General features: G+C 39.2%; 1 protein-coding gene across 41 annotated transcripts in view; it reads left to right on the top strand.

Annotated features, from left to right (window-relative positions):
- Window positions 1-24,674, top strand: part of NEB (nebulin) — a 214,320-nt gene that overhangs the window by 128,347 nt on the left and 61,299 nt on the right. For all 41 annotated transcript variants that reach the window (XM_045033808.1, XM_045033789.1, XM_045033790.1 and 38 more), the window contains 24 exons: window positions 119-223; window positions 4,599-4,703; window positions 4,804-5,115; window positions 5,806-5,910; window positions 6,478-6,576; window positions 6,772-6,873; window positions 7,012-7,119; window positions 7,535-7,846; window positions 9,193-9,297; window positions 9,390-9,494; window positions 9,868-9,975; window positions 10,769-10,876; window positions 10,977-11,090; window positions 11,518-11,715; window positions 12,099-12,203; window positions 12,898-13,002; window positions 13,100-13,204; window positions 16,342-16,449; window positions 18,398-18,511; window positions 18,809-19,006; window positions 19,324-19,428; window positions 20,325-20,429; window positions 22,076-22,183; window positions 23,553-23,660. In XM_045033808.1, the coding sequence (XP_044889743.1) occupies window positions 119-223; window positions 4,599-4,703; window positions 4,804-5,115; window positions 5,806-5,910; window positions 6,478-6,576; window positions 6,772-6,873; window positions 7,012-7,119; window positions 7,535-7,846; window positions 9,193-9,297; window positions 9,390-9,494; window positions 9,868-9,975; window positions 10,769-10,876; window positions 10,977-11,090; window positions 11,518-11,715; window positions 12,099-12,203; window positions 12,898-13,002; window positions 13,100-13,204; window positions 16,342-16,449; window positions 18,398-18,511; window positions 18,809-19,006; window positions 19,324-19,428; window positions 20,325-20,429; window positions 22,076-22,183; window positions 23,553-23,660 (3,147 nt within the window). The remainder of the gene's footprint in view (window positions 1-118; window positions 224-4,598; window positions 4,704-4,803; window positions 5,116-5,805; window positions 5,911-6,477; window positions 6,577-6,771; window positions 6,874-7,011; window positions 7,120-7,534; window positions 7,847-9,192; window positions 9,298-9,389; window positions 9,495-9,867; window positions 9,976-10,768; window positions 10,877-10,976; window positions 11,091-11,517; window positions 11,716-12,098; window positions 12,204-12,897; window positions 13,003-13,099; window positions 13,205-16,341; window positions 16,450-18,397; window positions 18,512-18,808; window positions 19,007-19,323; window positions 19,429-20,324; window positions 20,430-22,075; window positions 22,184-23,552; window positions 23,661-24,674) is intronic.

The raw sequence follows: 24,674 nt of genomic DNA, 5'->3' as shown, positions 1-24,674 counted from the left end.
GAAGTTTTTTTTCCTTAATATGAAAAGATTTTAGATCAGAAAAGTTGAAAGTTGTGCCCTGGAACTTGCAAAATTACAAGTTGCAAAGTAATTTTGTTATTGTTGGGTCTTTCCATAGCCAAAGTACAGAGAAGTTTGGGACAAGGATAAAACTTCAGTCCACATAATGCCGGATACTCCAGAAATTAATCTTGCTAGAGCCAATGCTCTTAATGTGAGCAATGTAAGTACCTCAACAGACTCCCTTTTTGTTTATAAGTTCACCAGCTGGTGCTATGATATCCCCAGGGAACTCTTCATAGCCAGGGGAGAAAAGATTGACTGGGTGGGGATGGGGAAGACTCCTTAACATAAGTCCTTGACCAGGAAAGGAGCAGGGGCACCTGAGAGGCTCAGTCGGTTAAGCCTCTGACTCTCGATTTTGGCTCAGGTCATGATCTTACAGTTCATGGGTTTGAGCCCCACATCTAGCTGACACTGACAGCGTGGAGCTGCTTGGAATTCTCTCTCTCTCCTCTCTCTCTGCCCCTCCCCCAGTTTGCATTCTCTCTGTCTCTCTCTCTCTCTCTCTCATAATAAAAAATAAACTTAAAAAAAAAAAAAAGTGAGGAAAGGAGCAGATCCTTGGCTCTGAGTCACCCAGCAAGGCCAGTTACTGGTGAGCCAGTGTCAACATGACAGAAAGGGAGAAGGTAATAAGGACCAGAAAGTTTAAAGAAGAATGAAGAGACACATGACCAAGAAAGGGGAATTAACAGCAGTCAGATGAACAAAATAATTATAAGAATTCTTGCAAAACTTTATACATATTAATTTTAAAGCCTGGATCTGTAGGGGATTTTCTAGGAAATCATAAATTACCAAAATGAGCCCAAGGGGAAAAAAAAACATATAACAAGAAATTAAGAGGATTATTAAAGACTCCCCTCCCTCCTCTCAGATGTCAGGGTCATCCAGATGATTTCATAGAATTCTTTCAGACCTTTAAGAAATAATCAAACTATAATAGAGCCCAATGAAAGAAGGAAAGCCATCACAATTTCCAAAACTTGTCAAAGATAGTTCCACAAATGAAAACTGTAAACCAATAGTGAAGAAAATCTTAAATATTAACAAATAAAGTTTAATAGTATGTGAATATGATACAAGAAAAAATAATTAGGGTTCATTCAGGAATGCCAGGAGGGTTCCATATTCAGAAACCTAATAATGTGTCTGAACAAAAGAGAAAATCACATCTTTATTTTAATAGATTTGAAAAGGCATATGACAAAATCTAATATCCATTATTTTAAAAAATAAAATCCTGATAAAATAAGGTTAAATGACTATCTTCTTGATGTGACTAAAAGAATAAATCTCAAATCAAAGCCAGACTCATTCTCAGTAAGTTAAGTTTCTCATTCAAGCTAGGAATGAAACAAGGATGCTCATTGACATCACCATTATTTAATGTTTGCTGGAATTTCTAGCTAAGTGAGTAAGCTCATTCAAGCCAAAATAATTACATAAGAGTAAGAGATAAATATTGGGTTTAAAAAGGCAAAATTATCATTACCTACAGGATAAATCATTATGGCTGGAAAAAGGAAGAGAATGAACTAAAGAGTATAATTAATAAAATGAGAGAATTCAGTGGCTAGCTACACACTTTAAGAAATCTCAAGAAAGGTACTGTCTTCATGGATCATAGAGCTTTCTTGTGAGTAGAAAAAGTATGACCCTAGAAGAAGTATACTACCTTAATGTCGTTCACCATGGTTTGGAACTTGACATTTTTCAAAAAATAATAAATCTTTGTGAGAGAAGGAACCTGCCCAGAAAAGATTCCTCACCACATGCCAAACCACACCATCAATTCTATTATAATGGGCCACTTGGGAGCTAGTTTTTTCCAAGAGATGGGAAGAAAATGAAATTTTAGGGCGCTGATACATTTTTTTCAGACAAGAATAGTATTATGGTGCAGTGCTTTCTCATCACCAAACTGCAGCATAAACAAAGTCCTCAGCCTCTTCTTTTCCATCCAGAGGCACCTTTGGCTGGACAATCAGGGAAAGTCTCATGTGCTCTTTTTTGTATGATATATTTCTTAACTGGAAATATCAGAATCCTACAGCTGATATCTCAATGTAAGCAAGAGTAGTATTTGAAACTATACCAAAAGTTACAAACTTCAGATATTTAGATATTCGATATTAAGACATTAATGAAGGACGCATGTGTGGCTCAGTCAGTTGAGTATCTGATTCTTGATTTCCACTCAGGTCATAATCCCAGTGTCATTGGATGGAGCCCCGCAATGAGCTCTGTGTTGAATGTTAAGCCTGTTTAAGATTCTCTCTCGCTCCCCCTCTGCCCCTCACCCCTGATTGTACACACTTTCTTGCTCTCTCTCTAAAATTAAAAGTAAAAAGACATTAATGAGAATGGCTTGTGCTTTGGAGGAAATCAAACCTCCCATGTGAATGATAACCAAAAGGTACATTTTTTTAAAATATGGTGTCACTATTACTATAATCTTGATAAAAGTCACTACTTAAAACTGTTTCTATCATTTGGAAAGCACAACTTTTTCAAGATATTTGTATATAATTTTCTAGGTAACCAGCAAATTCATGTTAAATTAACTCATTTAATCTAATCACATGAATAAAATATATAGTGCTATTTTGTTTTTATCCGATGGGAAAGTTGAGACTTAAAGTGATTGAGGAATTGATCCGTGTCTCAAAGTTAGTAGACGAAGTTTTGGTCTCAAACCCTGATTTTTTTTTTAACTCAAATAAAAAATATATTTGAACACATAAACAAAAATTTAATACATAATTAAAAACAGTATAACATATGTAATAAAATAAAAACAAATTCTAAATAACATGACGAGTTTGCATTAAATATTCTCCATTTAAATGTGGGAGAACACTCTACATTTAAATGTGGAGAACACTTTTATTTTGTCTAAAAATAGAAGTCAATTGTTAAATAGGCCTACCCAAAATTCATACAAAAACTTGAATGAAAATTCATACAAAACTTGTCTACACTCATATTTCAGATATGCAAAGCCCGTGAAACTGTCAATAATTGAAATTCATCTTTCTGCACTTTTAAAGCTTCCACATTGATTGGTATGATTTCTGAATTATACATTTAGATTACTGTTACTTCTTGTTTTTTAATGTTTGTTTATTTTTGAGACAGTGAGAGAGAGTGCGAGCAGGGGAGGAGCAGAGAGAGAGGGAGACACAGGATCTGAAGCAGGGTCCAGGCTCCGAGCTGTCAGCACAGAGCCCAATGCGGGGCTTGAACCCACGAATCGTGAGATCATGACTTGAGCCAAAGTCAGACACTCAACTAACTGAGCCACCCAGGCGCCCCTAAATTACTGTTACTTTCGAGTCTTACATCATCAACACAGAGTGTGTCCATTTAAATATGAACATATATTTGAAAAGTTATCTGTAAATCACTACCTTAATTTCTGTGTATAAATAAAAACACACTGCATTTTAAAAATGGCTATTGGGGCACCTGCATGGCTCAGTCAGTTAAGCCCCTGACTTCGGTTCAGGTTATGATCTCACGGTTCATGGGTTCAAGCCCCTCATCAGACTCTGTGCTGACAGCATGGAGCCTGGAGCCTGCTTCGAGTTCTGTGTCTTCCTCTCCCTCTGCCCCTTCCCCTCTGCCCCTTCCCCTCCTCTCTCTCTAAAAAATGAATAAACATGAAAAAAAATTTTAATGGCTATTAACATACAATTGTGCTTCAGAAGGAATATCTAACTTTCCCAAACAATATGCATCATCAACTACATGAAAAAAATCTAAGAAACCATCCTGGGGAAAACCTCCCCACAAATATAAAAAGTGTATAATTCTGAAGATGACAGAATTGAGTTGAATTTTAAAATTAAATAAATTGGAATTATTAACTTAAAGAAACCCAGTAATTTCTCATTAAGTCTGACCATAACCTTATCCCAGTGCTACTGATACAAGAAGCATCTAAAAAAAAAAAAAAAAAAAAAAAAAAAAAAGAAGCACCTAAACGCTATTATATAAACTATGAATAACTACATAGAGGCCATGATTTTAATTAAAAAGAAACAACTCTTGGGGCGCCTGGGTGGCGCAGTCGGTTAAGCGTCCGACTTCAGCCAGGTCACGATCTCGCGGTCCGTGAGTTCGAGCCCCGCGTCAGGCTCTGGGCTGATGGCTCGGAGCCTGGAGCCTGTTTCCGATTCTGTGTCTCCCTCTCTCTCTGCCCCTCCCCCATTCATGCTCTGTCTCTCTCTGTCCCAAAAATAAAAAAATAAAAAAACGTTGAAAAAAAAATTATAAAAAAAATAAAATAAAATAAAAAAATAAATAAATAAAATAAAAAGAAACAACTCTTGTCAAGCCCAGATCTTTGGACTCCATACACAATTTCGTATTCCAGTAGCGTGGTGCGGAATTATTCTTTTACCTATCCTCTTTTCAACCTATTCTGGGACTTCAAAACTGTACTGCTCTGATATTAATTCTACTTGAGCCGCTGAAGTTATTGGTACATTTGAATCCAAAATGATACCTTATTTTTTTCTCCTCTTCAGAAAATTTACCGCGAAGGTTGGGATGAAATGAAGATGAGCTGCGATGTGCGGCTGGATGCCATCCCTATCCAGGCTGCCAAGGCCTCCAGGGAGATTGCCAGTGACGTAAGTGTGGCCTTGTTTAACTTCTCAGTTTTTAAGCAAACATCCTAGGTGCATCAAGAGCACATACTGTGACCCATCTGCTTTGTTTTTCCATCTCCAGTATAAGTACAAGCTTGACCATGAGAAGCAGAAGGGACACTACGTGGGTACCCTCACAGCCAGGGATGACAACAAGATCCGGTGGGCCCTCATCGCTGGAAAGATTCAGAATGAAAGAGAGTACCGGCTGCACTGGGCCAAATGGAAGACTAAGTTCCAAAGCCCTGCAGACATGCTTTCCATCTTGCACTCTAAAAAATGCCAGACTCTGGTCAGCGACATTGATTATCGCAATTACCTACACGAGTGGACGTGCATGCCTGACCAGAACGATGTGATTCAGGCCAAGAAAGCCTACCAACTGCAAAGCGATGTGAGTGGGCTACATTTTAGCATGAGCTCTTTTCTCATTTTGCCATGACTCCCAGAAAGTTTGTCATTAAATTTTATATCACTGCTTCCTGTCTTTATACTAAAGCCAAGAATTTGGTTTTAGTTACATCATATAGTATGGTGTCAAAAATCATCAACGCTGTGAAAGATGTAGATTTTGTATTAAGGAATATATGGTTGTGTGACTATAAATCTTAACTGTGACTGTATAAAGACAACTACTGTGAAAATATTATTTATGGAATTTATGTAGCAACAAAGGTACAATGTTGGCAGTCTGTGGAAAGGATGTAGGCACAGGTAGGCTTTTTTTCAGTTGATACAGTGTTTAAAAATCTTGAATTAAGTTGCCAAGGTTTTTTAAATCAGGAAATTTGGGGTACAAATCTAGGATTTCCTACTTCTTTAGAAAAATCGGAGAACAAATTCCTGGACATGCATTACGCCCTAGCAACAATAACTGGAGCCGAATTGAGGCTAACCCCCTTTAAATGGAAAAATGTCTCCCCGTTTTTCATAACTCCTGACCTCCCAATGAATTTACTTATGTTACCTTCCCAGCTGCTTGAGTATGTCATCTTTATATTGTATTTTTCCATCAAATCAATAGATAGAATAAATAGGACCATATGACCAGAGTTGTTGAAATCACATGGCTCTGTTCCCACAGGCTGTCTACAAGGCTGACTTGGAATGGTTACGTGGGATCGGGTGGATGCCGACTGATTCCGTTTCTGTCAATCATGCCAAACATGCTGCAGATATCTTCAGTGAGGTATTCCAAGATTTTACCTGGCCATTTAGTGTATTTCCTGGGAGACTGGACAAAATTACATAAGCCAAAATGAAGTCATGCCCCATCAGCAATGTTAATAACTGCAATTGCTGTCATTTAAGCCAGAAATATCTTGTCCCAAAACAATCCTCTACTGTCCCTATCTCATCATGGGGCCACATCCATAATATAATGTCCAGTACACTCACTGATGCTTGGAATTGTGTAAATGGAAAACTTCTTTTGTCAGCAATGACACCACAATTGGGAGAAGTTTACACAGTTGAAAAAAAACACATTGAGTATCATGATACACAGAGTATTGTATTACATGACTTTGATAACTAAGCAAACCTGCTACTTTAAAAATCTGTGGGAGGTGTGAGAAACCACTCAGTTGTTAAAAAATAAAAGACTACGAAAAAAGGGCAAATTGCCAAGAAGGTGCCATTCAAATATGGCACTCTACACTTCTAGTGGAGAAGGACCCTTAAGTCTAGTATCTCTTTCTCAGCTCAGACGGGACCAGAAACTACAACTGTTTGAAAGATATTTTCTTTCCCATAGAAAAAATACCGCACGAAAATAGAAACTCTCAACTTTACTCCTGTGGATGACAGAGTTGATTATGTGACTGCAAAACAAAGTGGTGAGATCCTAAATGATGTAAGTACATGGCTGTCTTTCTAAAATTGCCCAGTCGTGAAATGTCATTTCCAAAGCTTTCCACCTACTTAAGCTCAGCATGCAATCATTGTCTGAGATACAGATTGTAGTCATTGAGATGATGCTTGCATTTGCTTGGACGACATTATATTTTCTTAACATCAAGTAACTTACCCTCTTGCCTCTCATTTCCAGATTAAATACCGGAAAGATTGGAATGATACCAAATCAAAGTACACCCTCACAGAAACCCCCTTGCTGCACACTGCCCAGGAGGCAGCCCGGATTCTGGACCAGGTATGGATTTTAGCCAGATGCCTGGTACTTCGTGTGGAGACAAAGGACCATAATATAACTGTGGGAGATGTATGTACATGACCAATCCCTCATTGTGACTCCTTACTTAAGCTTCTGTTGTGGTTCTCTGTCTTTTAGTATCTCTACAAGGAAGGTTGGGAGAGGCAAAAAGCTACAGGTTACATTTTGCCTCCGGATGCGGTGCCATTTGTCCATGCCCATCACTCTAGTGATGTTCAGAGCGAGGTAATTTATCCTTATGTGAGTGCACGTTGGAGTGTTCCTTGACTTAGCAGACCTGGCCGGGCTTAGGGATGGTTGGAGTATCTGCTCCCTTCTAGTCCTTCCTGTAGGCTTTGGGAGTTTGTTTTTGGCTTCTTTAAAAGCTGTTGTTTGCATGCTTTACTGTTTCTTCTATTCCCCCGCTTCCTTAAAATCTCTAAGCTTTCAAATAAAATATAGGCAGAATTAGAAAACAAATATTTTTTTTTCTATTTTTAAATTGCTATTTCTTCATATCTATTTATTTCACTGCTTTTTGTTATTTAGTCTCAGTGAGGCAGTTGACAAAAGGCTGAGGGGCTGAATGCTGATGTTTCCAGCCCCCTTTGCCTTGAGTGCTTGTCATAACTGATGGAATCTCTATTTTCTCTCCTACCAGCTGAAATACAAAGCTGAACATGTAAAGCAAAGAGGTCATTATGTTGGTGTTCCAACGATGAGAGATGATCCTAAACTGGTTTGGTTTGAGCACGCAGGCCAGATTCAGAATGACAGACTATACAAAGAAGACTATCATAAAACAAAGGCCAAAATCAATATACCTGCTGACATGGTGTCGGTGTTGGCCGCCAAGCATGGGCAGGAACTTGTCAGTGATATTGATTACCGTAATTACCTGCACCAATGGATATGTCATCCTGATCAAAATGATGTTATCCAGGCAAGGAAGGCCTATGACCTACAGAGTGATGTAAGTGATTTTGTTTCTTAATTATCTAGAAATATATGGTGTACTCTGAGAATTATAAGCAGCATTCTGGATGCACCAGTCTTGGAAACTTTGAGCCATAAATATTGAGTTTGTTCCCAGAAGGGAAATAAGGCTGGATATGAAGTAGAGAAAGACCGTGGGCAGTGATTGACAGCTTTGCCTTGACTATGCATTTCTGAATAACTTTCAAAGTCAAATAAAAAAATTTGTTTTTGTATCATCTTTGCCATCAGCAACATCTCACATCTGCCTGAAAAGTTATCAGTTGATTTAGAATAACAATTGGCTTGGGGTGAGACTGGAGAGTGAGTTGGGATTTTAACAATATTGGATGATCGTGTAGTCAAGGACCTGGGAACACCCCATTCTTGCTTTGTGAGCATTTCACTCCTTCAGGCATTTATGAAGGACTTGCTTGCAAAGAATCAAAACAAAAAGGAAACAAAGTACTAATGAAGCACAGGAGGGCCCAGAATCCCTCATGCACAGCTTTGGTAATGCTAGGGTAGAGAATACATGACATAGGCCATCTGACACCGAAGCCTGAGTCAAGACCTCTAGCTACCACCAACAGTCTGTAAGGAATAGAAACACAGCACATTGAAGTGATGCTTGGGTATACCCTGGAGCTAACCCTGCCTGGTATTCTCATTACCAAATCAGAATCAAGAAGTGAAGGACCACCTGTAGCACAGGTGCCGAATTTGAACATCCCACCTCATTGTTGCTACAACAGAGTGACTACTGTGGACCTTTAACCAGATTAGCAACTCCTTTGGTATGAGGTGGCCCAAGAGAATCCAGGCACTGGGTGGGGGAGAGGAGAGCTAGGCTTGGCCAGAGGGATGTGTCCCCCTACTCTATAATACACGAGCACTTACTTGTGTAATTTCCTTTGTATAGTGTAAATGTCCCACATATTTCTAAATACCAAATACAAGTCCATCTAAAATTACACTCTCCTTGGTAAAACCTTTCCTTAGGCTCACTGCTGAAAATAATGGCTTCCTGGCCGTAATTCCCACAGCACTTGAATGTTTCTGCTCTTACAGCACTTACCACCCTTCACCTTGTAAATGACTTCTGTTTACACTAGATTCCTTTATATACTTATCCCTCAAAGCACCTAACACAGCACCTCACTCATAGTAACAGGCTCAAGAAATATTCCCCAGGTAAACAGATGAAATCATGATGGAATCAATGAGACAACAGCCATGAGACATAAATCCTTAAAAGCTCCTGAAAAAGTTGTTTCTGATCTGCTGTCTGTAATCCTATGTCTGAGTCATTTATACCTGTGTTGTCTCTCTTCCTGCTCTCAGAATGTGTACAAAGCTGACCTGGAGTGGCTCCGTGGCATTGGCTGGATCCCCCTGGATTCTGTGGACTATGTGAGGGTTACTAAGAACCAGGAAATGGTGAATCAGGTACGCAGAGCCTTTTCTCACCTAATGCCTGACTCCCTTGCCTGCTGTGTGGGGATAGGTACCCAGCCTTAATCATCTCTGTTTCCTTGCAGATAAAATATAAGAAAGATGCTCTTGACAACTATCCTAACTTTAAAAGTGTAGAGGATACTCCAGAGATTGTTTTGGCGAAGATTAATTCAGTCAATCAAAGTGATGTAAGTTTGCTTTGTGTATAATGAGGTACATGGACTGGGGAGTTAGCTGTCCACCATTGAATGCATTTGTGTAACTCCAGATAACTGCTTGTAAGAAAATGAACCTTGGGGTGGGAAACTGTAAGATCATCTTTGGTGGGAATGTCTGAAAAGTCACTAGTAGAATGTATACTCACTTTTAGATAATATCTGTATTCTTGTCCAAATTTTTCTGCTATATTAGCTAAAAATGAGCTGAAATTCAACCAGTTGGTTAGTTTTAACCTCTAAATGTAGACTGATTATTATCTTGCTAGGTAGAACCCATGAAACTTTAAATACACATTTACAGTAACTAAAGGCTTTGTTTTGTTTTGTCTTGTTTTCTCCTTAGATAAAGTATAAAGAAACATTTAATAAAGAAATAAAGGGCAAGTATACATTTTCTCCAGATACACCACATATCACCCACTCCAAAGACATGGGAAAACTCTATAGTACCGTAAGTTTTATGCCATTTACAACTCAGTTCTTAATTTTAAGCTCTTGTCAGTATTCATATCCTTGGCTGATTTTGTGAACAACTGAACATATAAGATCTATTATTTTTATTGTATGTAGTCTTGTTTATTAGAAATAACTAGTCTTGTTTATTAGAAGTAGTATCTGTTCAGCCAGTATTTTTGAGCTCCTGTGATGTGCCAGGGACGGTAGGAGGCACTAAGGAGCTAAAGCTCAATAAAGACAAGTCATTCCTTCACAAGCCCATGGAAATGAGAGGCACAGACATCCAAAGAAATAGATAATAATGTCACAAGTGCTGTACCAGCTCTAGGTGCACATAGGACTGAGCATCTATCAACAGGGAAAAGAGAGGAAAGGCTGGTCCTTCTTTAACAATCATGTATAAATATCTGTAGCCAACAAATGGAAGACTTGACCTCCAAATTTTAATTCAGCTAATTTAAATGATGATTGTGTGTATGTAGTGTGTATGTTGTATGCCCAATGGAAAGCAATCTTTGGTGATTCTCTCCCTATGTGAAAATTTATTTTTCACTTTTATTAGAACTTAGTTAAACTCTGTTATAAAATGCCTCAGTGTCTGTAGATTTAATTTGCAATAAGCCAGAAGACTCTGCCCTGTTCTTAGGTAGACATGATCATGGCTCTAAATAAAGACGTAAGCTTTGCCTTTAAACATAAATATTTTACCTTGGTTTTACCATTTTCTTTTTAGCAATATCTGAAGGAAGTTGAATACAAACTTGTTGACACACATTTCTTTGTTCTAGATACTGTATAAAGGGGCATGGGAAGGAACCAAGGCCTATGGCTATACCTTGGATGAACGCTATATTCCCATTGTTGGAGCTAAGCATGCCGACTACGTGAACAGTGAGGTCAGTAGTACTGTTTCCTCTCATAGGTTTCAGAGTCTTTCTTGATTGGGAAGCTGGTTAGAAAATCCCAGTGATTCTCCATGTTGTACCTACTTCACAGCTTAAATACAAAGAGACATATGAGAAGCAGAAGGGCCATTATCTGGCTGGAAAAGAAATCAGTGAGTTCCCTGGTGTGGTTCACTGTCTGGATTTCCAAAAGATGAGGAGTGCGGTAAGCAAAACTCACCTTAGTGGAGGATTTGTACCCTTAAGTGTACTATTAGTCTGCCTGTTTGTAATCTGTTCTTTGGTTGAGAGGGGCATGGGGTGTGAGGAATGAGTCCCCACCCCTGCCAGTTAGCCTTGTGTACCTTTGACAGCTATGGGCCTCCTCCCCTTCCTTCCTCCTCCACTACCAAACTCACAGTGAGGTAGCTGTTTGGAAAAAGGAGAAAACGACAAGGTAACTATTTACCCCTCTATTATAAAAGGATGGGAAACTGAAAAAGAAGAATATATTAAAGTATAATTTTTTTAATCTTTGTTTATTCTAAAGGTACTGATCTATGGTAGAGATTAGACTCTAAGAGAGATCAATCTGAATAATTCACACTTTAATTCCTTTCTCCTTTTTGTCTTTAAAAAATATTATTCTTTAGTTGAACTACAGAAGAGATTATGAGGACACGAAAGCCAATGTTCATATCCCCAACGATATGATGAATCACGTGCTGGCCAAAAAATGCCAGTACATCCTCAGTGACCTGGAGTATCGACACTACTTCCACCAGTGGACATCTCTTCCAGAGGAACCCAACGTTATACGGGCCCGAAATGCCCAAGAGATCTTGAGTGATGTATGATGTCCTTTCTAAAGCTTGACTTGGTTACAGGCTTCACCCAACCCTGCCTAGGCCTTCAATGCTCTAATTGTCCCTGTATTATGGCTGTTTTTTTTTTTTTTAAACATGGTGGCACAGGTAACCACTTTTTGGTGTAAGAGTCCCCTCTGAGTCCTGTGACACCTATGTTAGATATTTAATCTGTTTTTATACCAGATTTGATTTAGCTGTTGCTCTCCTCCTGAGTTTCTTTAGGTCGGGGCATTAACGACCTCCAGCTGTTGAGAGGCCCACTCTATGACCACTGAGCACAGCCAGCAGCTGATAGGAAATTATCAAAATGCAATTCTAAGTTCAGTTAGCACTTGCCACTTTTCATCACCCCTTCTTTCTTTCAGAATGTGTATAAGGATGACTTGAACTGGCTGAAAGGCATTGGATGCTACGTTTGGGATACACCTCAGATCCTCCATGCCAAGAAAGCCTATGATCTCCAGAGTCAGGTGCGCGCATCTTCCTAGAAGGACTGGCTCACTCTGAATCCGTGGACTTTGTAATGCTCTCCGTGGGTGACAACTAGGCCATCCCTGTGCCCAGGCAGAGAAATCTGCTTTAACAGTGCATGATCCAAGGAAACCAAAGGATCCCTGCCCAGTAGAACCTCTCCTGGTGACCTCCTCTTGTGTTGGACCTTCTCGGTTTTAGTATCTCCTGTGGCTTAAGCATTTGATGTTTATAAGAAAAAGTTACCTGGGAGGTGTTTCCTAGTGAACTAACTCTCAAGCATCTGTCCTGAAGTTGATGAGGGTAACTTGCAGAGAGTAAGATGCAAATGCATGCTTTGACCTTAGGTAGATAAGTTCTGAAGTAAAAAGTAGATATCTGGAAAATTGTCCAGCATATGTTTGGGCTCTGATAGGGCAGGTTAATGGAAGGTCGGGGCTGTGGGACTGTAGTCAGGGTTGGGGTACATGCATGGAAAAGGCAAAAAGAAGAGGACCTGGCAAAGAGCCAAACTCCACTGTTGGTGAAGACAAACTATTAGTTTTGACAGCCAAACGATGTTGGCAGGAATATAGAATGACAGCCTCTTTGTTAGTATGAAAGCAGAAACCCAGAAATAAAGGCTCATCTAAATTGGCACAAACTGTGAAAGCTGAAATTTTACCATTTCTGCTCACTTGTTTTTCTTTACAGCTACAATACACGGCAGCAGGTAAAGATAATCTACAGAATTATAACCTGGTCACAGATACACCACTTTACGTGACTGCCCTTCAAAGCGGCATTAATGCCAGTGAGGTGCGTCTTCCTTGTACTACTCTTCCAGGACAAGCCATTACTGTCTTTATGTATTTTCAAACAGCAGAAAAGAATAACTCATCTTTTTTGTGTGTAGGTGAAATATAAAGAAAATTATCATCAGATTAAGGACAAATATACGACAGTTCTAGAAACAGTGGATTACGACAGAACCAAGAACCTGAAGAATCTTTATAGCAGTGTGAGTTCTTTTTCTCATCTTTGTATTTGAGTTCTCTTTTTCTCCTTTAGAGACAATAAGGGAATAGTTGGGATAGACACCTTACCCCCAAAAGTTTTTCCAGTTTTTTTTCATGAACCTTCAAATTCCTACTCTATCTCATCAGTAGTCCTAGTTACAATTAAATAGCCCCACTTTAAATATTGCACCATTTCATGCAGTTGACACAAATTTAGGAGCTCCTTCCTTATTGCAGGCAAGTGCAATTCAAGTTATGCTACATTGACCCTGGACTTGTCCTTCCCTGACTTCTCTGGTGGCCAGTGGCTTACAGCCTGCAAACACATTCTTTTTCCTCCTCTGAACTGGTTAATTCAACAAGCATTTTTTAAACTTCATTTAAAAAAAATTTTTTTTAATGTTTATTTCTGAGACAGAGACAGAGCATGAGTGGGGGAGGGGCAGAGAGAGAGGGGGACACAGAATCCGAAGCAGGCTCCAGGCTCTGAGCTGCCAACACAGAGCCCGACGCAGGGCTCGAACTCACTGACCGTGAGATCATGACCTGAGCCGAAGCCGGACTCTCAACCAACTGAGCCACCCAGGCGTCCCTAAACTTCATTTTGAAATAATTTTAGATTTACAAAAAAGTTGCACAAATAGTACAGAGAATTCCAGCATATTTTTTCTCTGTAATACAATTATCAAAACTAAAATATTAACATTGTTGCAGTGTTGATTACAGACTTCATCCACTTTTCACCAGGGTTTTTCCACTAGTGTGCTTTTCTGTTTCAGATGCCATTCCATCATCCCACATTGCATTTAGTTGTCATGACTCTTTAGCCTCCTCCAATCTGATCATTTCTCAGTTCGTCCTTGTCTTTTTCTGATTGTGACGCTTTTGAAGAATACTGACCAGTTATTTTGTAGAATGTCCCTCAATTTGGTTTTACATGATGACTTCTCGTGATTAGATCAATAATGTGCAGTTCTGGCGAGCATAACACAAAAGTGATGTGCTTCTCTCAGTGCATCATGGCAGGTGGCACATGACATCAATAACTGGTGATGTTGACCTTGGTAACTTGGCTAGGTCACTGTCTGCTGAGCTTTTCCACTGTAAGGTTACTCTTTTCCCCTTTGTTATGAAGAAATATCATGGAGGAGATACTTGGAACTATGCACGTATCCTGTTTTTCCTCAAACTTTCTCTCACATATTTTAGCATCTATTGATGGATCTTGCCTGAAACAATTATTGCTATGGAATATGCCTGTTAGTGATTTTCTGTTTCCTTCGTCCTTTCTACATTTATTAGTTGGAATTCTGTAAGAAACAACTCTTCCTTCCTACCATTTGTTTCTTTTATTTGTATCAGTATGGACTCATGGATATTTATTTTATTCCATAGGATGTAGTCTATAATGTTATTTATTTTCTTGCTCTAATTATTTTACCTTTGGCCACTGGGGGCTCTTTCAAGGTGTCTCCTATAAGGCCTTGACATACTGCATCATTGTTTTCCAGCACTTCCTTACTTTCTGGCACCACAACATGCTCATCTTGTATTTCCCCTGTTCTAGACCCACCTCTCTAAGGAGCCCTAGTTTATTTATTAGAGAATGGCATTTCAAAACCAAGATCAAAATACTAGGTGTGCTCATTTGCTGCTAGGACTCTTATGGGGACAGAGCTTAGAAATATATGTATACTAAGCCACATATGCATACATATCTGTATTCTATACTTACCTAACCATATCTGTGTTTTAAAACATGAGTTCCTACTGATGTCTCCAATATAACTCTACACCACAGAGTTCATTCTAGCCTTCTACCTTTTCTTATTTTTCCAACTTGTGTTTGTCTTTTTTTTAATTTTTCCAGAAAGCCCAGCTCTCATCACCTACGATACATGTACTTATTTGTTCAACTCTTATAGGCACATAAAATGTTTTCACAATTGCTAACCCATATTCCTGTGGGAAACAAATTTAATAACTAGAGCACAGTATTTTGTGTGGTTATTTTGGTTACAGACAAAATACCATTTTCCAAAATAAATTAGTTTTCTTTCTCACTTCCTCCAGTGTAGTTTGTTACACATTTGTAACACAATTAGATTTATTTGTTAGAGTTTTTACTCTATTTTAGTCCTGTCCCCCATTCTGGTTGCTTCTGTGTTTTAATTTACATACTGTAAATTACTCTTTGTGGTATGTAGTACTATGGCTTTTAGCAAGACATGGAGTCATGTATTCACCACCACAGTCAAGATACAGAAAACTTCTGTATCACCTCAAAATTTCCCTCTTGCTTCCCCTCTTTTCTCCCTTGACATCCACAGAGGCATTTTCTGCACTTGTTAAAAGAAAAAAAAAAATTTTTTTAACCTTTTTGCAGAATGTTATGTAAATGGAATTAAGAATTATGTAGCCATCAGGTCTGGCTTCTTTCTCTGCATTTATGTACTACACACATTGCTATATAAACTGGTAGTTTATTCTTTTAATACCATTCCATGGATGTACCACAATTTGTTTATCCATCCAGGCTTAAAGGACATCTGAATTCTTTCTAGTTTTTGACAATTGTGAATAAAGCTGCTGTATACATTTGTGTATAGGTTTTTGTGTAGAGGTAAGTTTTCATTTCCCTTGAGTGAATAAATACCTAGGAGTGGAAATATTTTGGGGGGTCTCAGCTACCAAAAAGTAGGAAAGGATAAATAGATTTTAAGTTAATGGTTTTCATCCTCCAGGAATTCCTAGACTGATGGAGAATGAATATAGCATCAAAAATTTTGTTTTAATTTATGTAAATTTCACTCTTTGTGATGTATAATACTATCGCTTTACAAATGCATAGTCACATGTCCACCACTGCATTCAAGATATAGAAAAGTTCTTTATCACCCCATGATAACTGCCAAACTGTGATAAGTACTATGGTAGAGAACAAAATAATGGACTGTGAAATTATAGTCATGGCATTAGACCTGTTATTCATGTAGGGGTACGTGGATCCTTCTGAAGGTGAAGATCTAGAGGTTGGTAAGGAGTCTCTGAGAAGGACAAATACAGGAAAGATCCCCTCCTCAAGAGCCAACAAGAATGCATCTTTCTGTATTCACAAGATGATTTTTAACCCCTACAGAACCTGTACAAGGAGGCCTGGGATAGAGTGAAAGCCACCAGCTATATCCTGCCTACCAGCACTATGTCCCTGACACATGCCAAGAACCAGAAGCATCTGGCCAGCAATGTAAGTCAAATACAAATGTGATAGCCTTCCACCCACCATCTGCCTTCCCCAGTTCTCTGCTCCTAGAATCTTTCTGGTTGATTCATATGTCATATGGATTATGTTGTATGTTATGTATATTGTAAAAGAAAATCCTAAATTACATGATCTATTTAGATCTTAAGTCTTTTGAACCTTTTATGCCTAAAGTGTTCTTAAAACTTAAGCCTCTTCTAGAGACTTTTACCACTTAATTGTGAACATTTTACATAGCATTTTAGATCAGTATTTCTCATACCTTTTTTTTTTTTACCATGACCCACAGTGAGAAATTGATTTGATATTGCAAGGCAGCATGCAAATACATACACACACGTGCGCGCACACACAGACACACACACACCTGAAGTTTACATGAGTTCCTTCTGACATAAATATTTTACAGAAGAGAGCATACTTCTACACTAAAAACAATGCACTCTGATCATTTCGATTCTGTTCTATTCATTTAAGTGCTAATGACCCAGTAAATTGATTTCACCACCTTCTCATGGGACCTAGAGATGTGTAATTAGTAAAGGACTTTGTTAGATAATATATGGAATTTAATTTTTACCTGAAAGAAAAACGAATATATGTGATTTTCTCAGACCCAAGTCTGTTTGGAAGACTGCAAACAGACTAACCCAAAGGAGCAAACTTCATTTGGAAAGAGAGGTTTTGTATATAGAATTGAAAAGCTCAGCAGATATTTGCTCCTTTAGTCATAAAAAAAGTTATAGAAGCAGAATTTTCAGCAACTTGTTTTTGGAACAAGGTGGGACACAGAGAAATTAATCCCTTAAAAGAAAGATTTCAACAGTAGCTTAAAAAAAAAAGGTGCCTTTGAATACTATCTTCTTTATAACTGAGGAATGGTTTAGATGTAAGGAGCATGTGAATTAGTGTTCTGGAAAATTCTGTTGGGAATTTTTGTTGGTTTCCAGTCAGCAAAGGGCTTCACTGCAATTCTTACACAAATAATCCCATCTTCCTTTTTTTGTTTTGTTTTTGTTTTTGTTTTTGTTTTACTAAGTTGTGGGCCTTTGAGTTATGAGAGAAATTTTATCATGTGCTAGGAGATTGGATCTTCATTTCTGTAAGGGCCTTACCTCCTAGTTCATGTAATCATGGAGCATTAATTCATAGGCAATATGTCTTAAGAATTAAAAGTTGGTTTTCCCATAGAAACTGGTTACAGTGTATTTTTGGGAAACCTCATAAAAACTGAAATCCAAGGACTATGTCTCTTAAGCATCAGGCTTGTCAATTACTAAAAACAAAGAACTGAGCACATTTTTCATCTTTCATTCATGGTTGAGAAAATCCAAGAATCATGAAAGAGATTATTTAAAAATTACATAATCTTTAAAATGAATTAATTGTAGTAGCAGAAGTATTAGTACAGGCATTTTAATATTTTATTTTATTTTTTTTGACGTTTACTCATTTTGAGAGAGAGAGAGCACATGTGCATGCATGCATGTGAGTGGGGGAGGGGCAGAGAGAAAGAGAGGGAATCCCAAGCAGTCCCTGTGCTGTCAGAGCAGAGCCCGACATGGTGCCTGAACTCACAAACAATGAGATCATGGCCTCAGCTGAAATCAAGAGTCAGACACTTAACCAACTGAGCCACCCAGGCATCCCAGTATGGGCATTTTTAAAACAGTAACTAAAAGTTTATACCTCTCTGCAGTTTACAGAGTACTGTCAGATATAGTTTTATGTAATTCTCAGGGTCACCCTGTGGCAGGCACTAGTGCTGTATGTCCACCTCTATGCAAAGATGAGAAGACGAGCCCAGAGAAGTGGTGACCCCACGTTGGCTGGATCTCAGGGTTGGGCCCTTCCTATTATGTTCCGTACTCTTTAGCAATATAAATCCATTACTCTCCAAAACTTTTTCTTCCTTTGTACTTTCTCTCTGTAGATCAAATATCGAGAAGAATATGAAAAATTCAAAGCTCTTTATACTTTACCAAAAAGCGTCGAAGATGATCCAAATACAGCACGGTGTCTCAGAGTTGGCAAGTTTAACATTGATGTAAGTAATCCCAAAGACCTTCCTTCAAATCAAAGCCAAGTAATATAGCCATCTATCATAGATCAGAACATTTCCTATTAATGCACATGGCACTGACTGTGCATATGTGAAGAAGGGAAGTGTTATTTCTGCTTCCCCCACCCCCATGGATCTGTAGGAAGTGTCAGAAAATTCCAGATCCCACCTGATTGCTGTAAGTTGGTTACCCTGACTTCTCTGGTATATAAGAAAGGCACGTATTGCCAGGATACCTTGCACAATTTCCTGTATAATTGGCATGTTATTTTATCTTCATAGCGCCTATACAAATCAGTTTATGAAAAGAACAAGATGAAAATCCACATGGTGCCTGACATGGTGGAGATGGTTACTGCTAAGGATTCTCAGAAGAAAGTCAGTGAGATTGATTACCGCCTACACCTCCATGAGTGGATTTGCCACCCTGACTTGCAAGTCAACAGCCACGTCAGAAAAGTCACAGATCAGATCAGCGACGTAAGCCCATTGCTCATGAAGGTCCCCTTCCCTGGCTCCACATCCCATCCTGAGGAGAAGCAGACTCCCTGTTGCTTCCCCTCAGCCTTCTTCCACTATCGCTTTCCTACATACCTATGGGTCTGTCCCTGGAAGCAGGGCTCTGTGTGCCCATGTTTCCATGGTACCCTCAGCCTCACAGCGTAATGCCTTTTGATTTTCATTCCATAAAGTCATCCTGGGTCCAGAGGGTGTTAAAGTCATGATCAGTTTTTTGTGTTGTTTTTTTTTTTTTTTTTTTTTTGGTCTAATTCCTTCTGTCTGCTGCAATCCTTTAGATTGTATACAAAGATGACCTCAACTGGCTAAAAGGCATTGGCTGCTACATCTGGGACACTCCTGAAATTCTTCATGCCAAACATGCTTATGATCTACGTAATGATGTGAGTTTGCCTTGTTTTTTTTGTTGTTGTTGTTTTTTGACTTTTTTTTTTTTAAGTATGTTTCCTTTTCTACATAGTATAAGTCAGGGGAAGAGTTATGGACATTGTCACAGACCAGCTATGTCGTAAGTGGTGTTGAGGATGGCTGAGCTGGAGAAAGATGCTAAGGAGCAGAGAATGGCCATTGCACAGGAATGCCTGTAGCTTTCCAATGAAACACTGCAGTCAAGCTGTCCCACTGTCTTCTTGGGGAGAAGGGACCCCTGGCTCTTTTCTTCTCTCTACATTTGGACTATTTCAAATATTGAGCACATGATTTGCATATTAGGAAAATCTCATTTGTTAGGAGTTTGTGGTGCTATAGACAGGATCTATTTATAAAAAGAGGATTTGCTAGGCAAATTAACAGTGTAATCAAGATTTTAGTAAAAAAGCTCCAATGTTCCTAGAAGAGCAGCTGTCAAGCCTGCTAGAAGGCTCTGGAAGCTCTATAGGACTATAAACATTGATTACACAGATTGTCATAAAATTCAAATGCATCCTGGTCAGTTGAATAAGTGCTAATGAAAGTAAACATTGGGGCACCTGGGTGGCTCAGTCATTTAAGTGTCCAACTTCTGCTCAGGTCATGATCTTGTGGTTTGTGAGTTTGAGCCCCACATCAGGCTCTGCACTGACAGTGTGGAGCCTCCTTGGGATTCTTTCTCTCTCCCTCTCTCTCCACCCCTCCCCAACTTGTGCTCTCTCTCTCTCTCTCTCTCTCTCTCTCTCTCTCGCTTGCTCAAAATAAATAAACTTGGGGGAAAAAAGTTAAAAGCAATCAAACCCTCTGTGAAAACCAGCAATTTCTGATACAGTGAATGGTCTAACACAGGTTTATTTTCTTCTCTTGACAGATCAAGTACAAAGCTCATGCGCAGAAGACGAGGAATGACTACAAGTTGGTCACTGATACTCCACTCTATGTGCAGGCTGTCAAAAGTGGGAAACAACTAAGTGATGTAGGTGCACGAGGAAGTAGTGTGGACAGTAGTAAAGACAGACTGCCACTCAAGCAGAAGTGGCAAAAAAAAAAAAAAGTGGTCTTTTCTAACTGGGAAACCAGAGTTAGTACCTTAGAGAGTACTTACAGCTCTGCTCTTGTTCTCTGAAACCTGATGTGTTCAATCAGTTCCCAGTGAGGAGTTGTAAGGGATCTAAGTCTACTAAATACTTGGTGTTTTAGAGTGTCCGAAGTTGCTTCTTGTATCCTTGTGTCAAGAGCAACAGCTCTGTCTCACTGTCTAAGAATTCTAATAAATTAGAGCAAATGACACTAGGGTGAGGAGGGAGAAAACTCTGAAGTCAGAGATGTGGACAGTCACTACCACACATCCTTCATGAGGCTTGGGAAAAGCCCTAATCCCTCTGAGCCTCGGCATCCTTATGGGTACCCATGTATATCCATTACGCCTGAAAAACAGCAGATGAACCCAGCACAAAGCTGTTCTTTCTTATCTTCAACTAACCTCCCAGGTCAATAAGTAAATGTCAAATCTCACCAGTGAGTTAGAATGTTAACACCTATTCTTTTGACTCCCTCACACCTGTCAGAATGGCTAACATTAACAACTCAGGAAACATAAGATGTTGGCGAGGATGTGGAAAGAGAGGATCTAACTTTTGCGCTGTTGGTGGGAATGCAAATGGGTGCATCCACTCTGGAAAACAGTGTGGAGGTTCCTCAAAAAATTAAAAATAGAACCATCCTATGATCCAGCAATTGCACTACTAGGTATTTATCCAAAGGATACAGGAGTGCTGATTCATAGGGGCAGATGTACCCCAATGTTTATAGCAGCACTATTAACAATAACCAAATTATGGAAAGAGCCCAAATGGCTATCAACTAATGAATGGGTGAAGAATACGTAGTACATATATACAATGTAATATGACTCAGTGATCAAAGAGAATGAAATCTTGCCATTTACAACAATGGAGATGGCACTAGAATGTATTATGCTAAACAAAATAAGTCAGAGAAAGAGAAATATCATAAGATTTCACTCAAATGTGGGATTTAGGAAACAAAACAGGTGAACATAGAGGAAGGAAGGCAAAAATAAGATAAAAACAGAGATGGAGGCAAGTTATAAGAGACTCTTAAACACAGAGAACAAACTGAGTGTTGCTGGAGGGGCGTTGGGTGGAGGGATGGGCTAAATGGGCGATGGGAATTAAGGAGGGCACTTGTTGGGATGAGCACTGGGTGTTATATGTAAGTGATGAATCACTAAATTCTACTCCTGAAATCATTATTGCACTATATGTTAACTAACTTGGATTTAAATTTAAAAAAAGAAAGAAAAAGAAAAAATGCAAAGGGAAAAAACCCTATTATTTTGAAACTTATAGTGGTAAAATACCCACTCTTCCTCTTCCTAAGCCTGAGCCATCTGTTCTACTTCTCTCTTGGTGTGGGGAGCACACACTGGTTGTGATCCTATTAATAAGACACAATAATAGATCAGATAGAGTCCCCTAGGCAAAGGGAAGCAGGCTAGCTTTTTCTCATTTTTTAAGAGAGACTTGGGTTTCCATTTACTTCTTTCCAACAAGGCTCCTGCAGTCTGAATCAGCTGACCCTTCTCCTCTCTGCACACAGGCTGTTTACCACCATGACTATGTGCACAGTGTCAGAGGCAAAGTGGCTCCAACGACGAAAACAGTGGATCTGGATCGGGCCCTCCATGCATACAAGCTCCAGAGTGAGGTGAGTAGTTAGAACCCAATACAGGGCCCAGCAGAAGTCCAAGATGCAACCTAAAGGGCCAGGCCACTGGCCTCTCTAGAAGCCACTTGGGCATGTATCTAGAAGGCTTGGACATATATCTCAGCCTGACCTTGTCATTTATAAATGCTGTTCCATTCACATGAGTTAAAAAGCAAAACAAAAAACCAAAATAGTACATAGTCTGTCTTCCTCTTGGCTGGCAAGATCCTTATACCAAGCAAGCAGTGGGTACTTTCTGGAGCAATATTTACAAGATACAATGAAGAAAGCCAACTTACTCTCTCTGCCTAAAAAACTTAAAACCAAGGTGATGAAGGCAAGGCACATAATCATAAAAGACTTCACTTAAGAGCTAGAGCTAGAAATTGCTGTTGGAATTCAGAAGAGAAACTGGATACCACTCATATATTTAATATCCCTATTCTGTATTACCTGGTGTGATGCTACGTTTGTCTCACCCTTTAATGTTACTCTCCTATATTGAATGTTAAAAGTAATTTAGTTTTTAACATTTCAAACACTGTTCCTACTCCTGTAGCTCCCTTTAAAGACAGACTTGTGTATTTATTTATTTATTTATTTATTTTTATTTATAGTTTTTATTAGAGAGTGAGCATAAGCGGGATAGAGGGGTAGAGGGGCAGAGAGAGAGAGAGAGAGAGAGAGAGAGAGAGAGAGAGAGAGAGAATTTCAAGCAGACTCCACACTCAGTACAGAGCCTGATGTAGGGCTCAGTCCCACAACCCTAGGATCATGACCTGAGCCAAAACCAAGAATAGGATGTTCAACCTACTGAGCCACCCAGGCACCCCAAGACAGACTATTTAAAAGGTCACAGTCAGAGAAACTCCTTTCCCTTTTCTACTAGGGATAGGAGTATCTTGACCTCTTTACAGCCTGACTTCAAGATGCCACGTTTATGGTGGGGATGGGATTCCAAAGATGTGCCTTATAATTATGACTGTCTCAGGGATTGCTGGTGATATGAATAGCATCTAAGAGTGGGGTTAATGACAGAGGCAGCACTGACTCCCTGTTTTCTCTACTTTTCCTATTTTCTTGCTAGATTGTCATGCAACTAATGGGGCATAAATTCAAAAACAGAGAATTATTATTTTCTATAAGCCCCTTCACTCATCACTCTTCTTTTCAAAAGCAAAAGTTAAGAGTAACTTAATTCATTGCCTGACTCTTAGAACTTACTTAATTTCTTCCTGAAATCAGTTTGATGATCGTAAGAACATTAAGTATCTAATTGAAAATCTATTGTGTACTGCATGTGACTTGTTTAACTTAGATCAGTTATTTGATGTAGATGTCATTTATCTACTCTTCCTCATTCCTGCAGGGTCTATACCGAGGAGCTGGCCGGCGAACCCTGCCTACTGGATATAGGCTTCCCGTGGACACCTCTCACTTCAAACACATCAAGGACACCCGATATATGAGCAGTTATGTGAGTGGTCTCCTCATTAAGATGGGGTCTGAAGGTGGTGGGAGCACTAATATTCATTAATAGCCTACCTAATGCCCTTAGTCATACTCTGAATGCTCAACGTGATATAATGATGGGACTAGAGAAGGGGAGACAGTGTGTTTTCTAGGGTTGCTATGGAATTGGCTTGCTCCTGCTTTAGCAGTATCTGTGTAACCCAGTGGGTTAGCATAGGGCTTTTGTGGGATTGCATCTGCATGACTCAGTTACTTCAGCTTATGGTTTATGGCTGTTAGGATACGTCTGCTTCTGTTGGCTTTAGCACAGAAGAATCCTGAACTATTCCAAGCCATATACCAGGAACGGAAGTTCGTACATGCACTGCTGATGTGTGGCAACAGTATTACCTTCAAGATACAACATCACTGTGTATTCCTTTGAAAAAGAAAGGACTTCTTGCCTTGCTGCTGGCTCTGATACTTGCCCCACTGCTTACCTTCTGTGCTCGCTTAAAAAAAAAAGCTCAGAGGGGTAAATAGGCTCTCACCACTTGTAGCTTGCCCACATGTCACTGACACTAACCTTCCCTGGAATTAAAAGTTCCACATTGGAATGTGATGCATTTACCCTATGGAAAAGCCTAGGGAAGTGTTACTATGTCTGTGACTCTGGCCTGCATACCATACACACAAATCAACCATCAGTCGAAGAATAAGCCGTCTCTTCCATGTTGCCCTTTAGAGTCCTGGGAATCAAACTTGCTGGCCAGGTAGGGTCCAATAGCCAGGGGCCCAAAAATATGGTTTCCAAAGCAGAGTCACAGACTGAATAATCTAACATGTCATTTTTTAAATCAGTCTGTAAGGCCATTCATCAGTCTTAAAAGTAGTCTGTTATGTCTTCTTTGCATTTTCTAATTCCCTAGCTGTACTAGGGCTCAAAATACAGGGTTTTTTCTTGTATTTTTCTTTCCTGCCTATAAACAGATTTATCTAGGCAACACTGAATTTTATTCCTTTCTGGACCTGGCTTTAT

This window comes from Felis catus, chromosome C1 (assembly GCF_018350175.1).
Source record: "Felis catus isolate Fca126 chromosome C1, F.catus_Fca126_mat1.0, whole genome shotgun sequence".
Taxonomy (NCBI): Eukaryota; Metazoa; Chordata; class Mammalia; order Carnivora; family Felidae; genus Felis; species Felis catus.
Note: the sequence above shows the minus strand (reverse complement) of the source record. Positions and strands in the feature narration are given on the sequence as shown.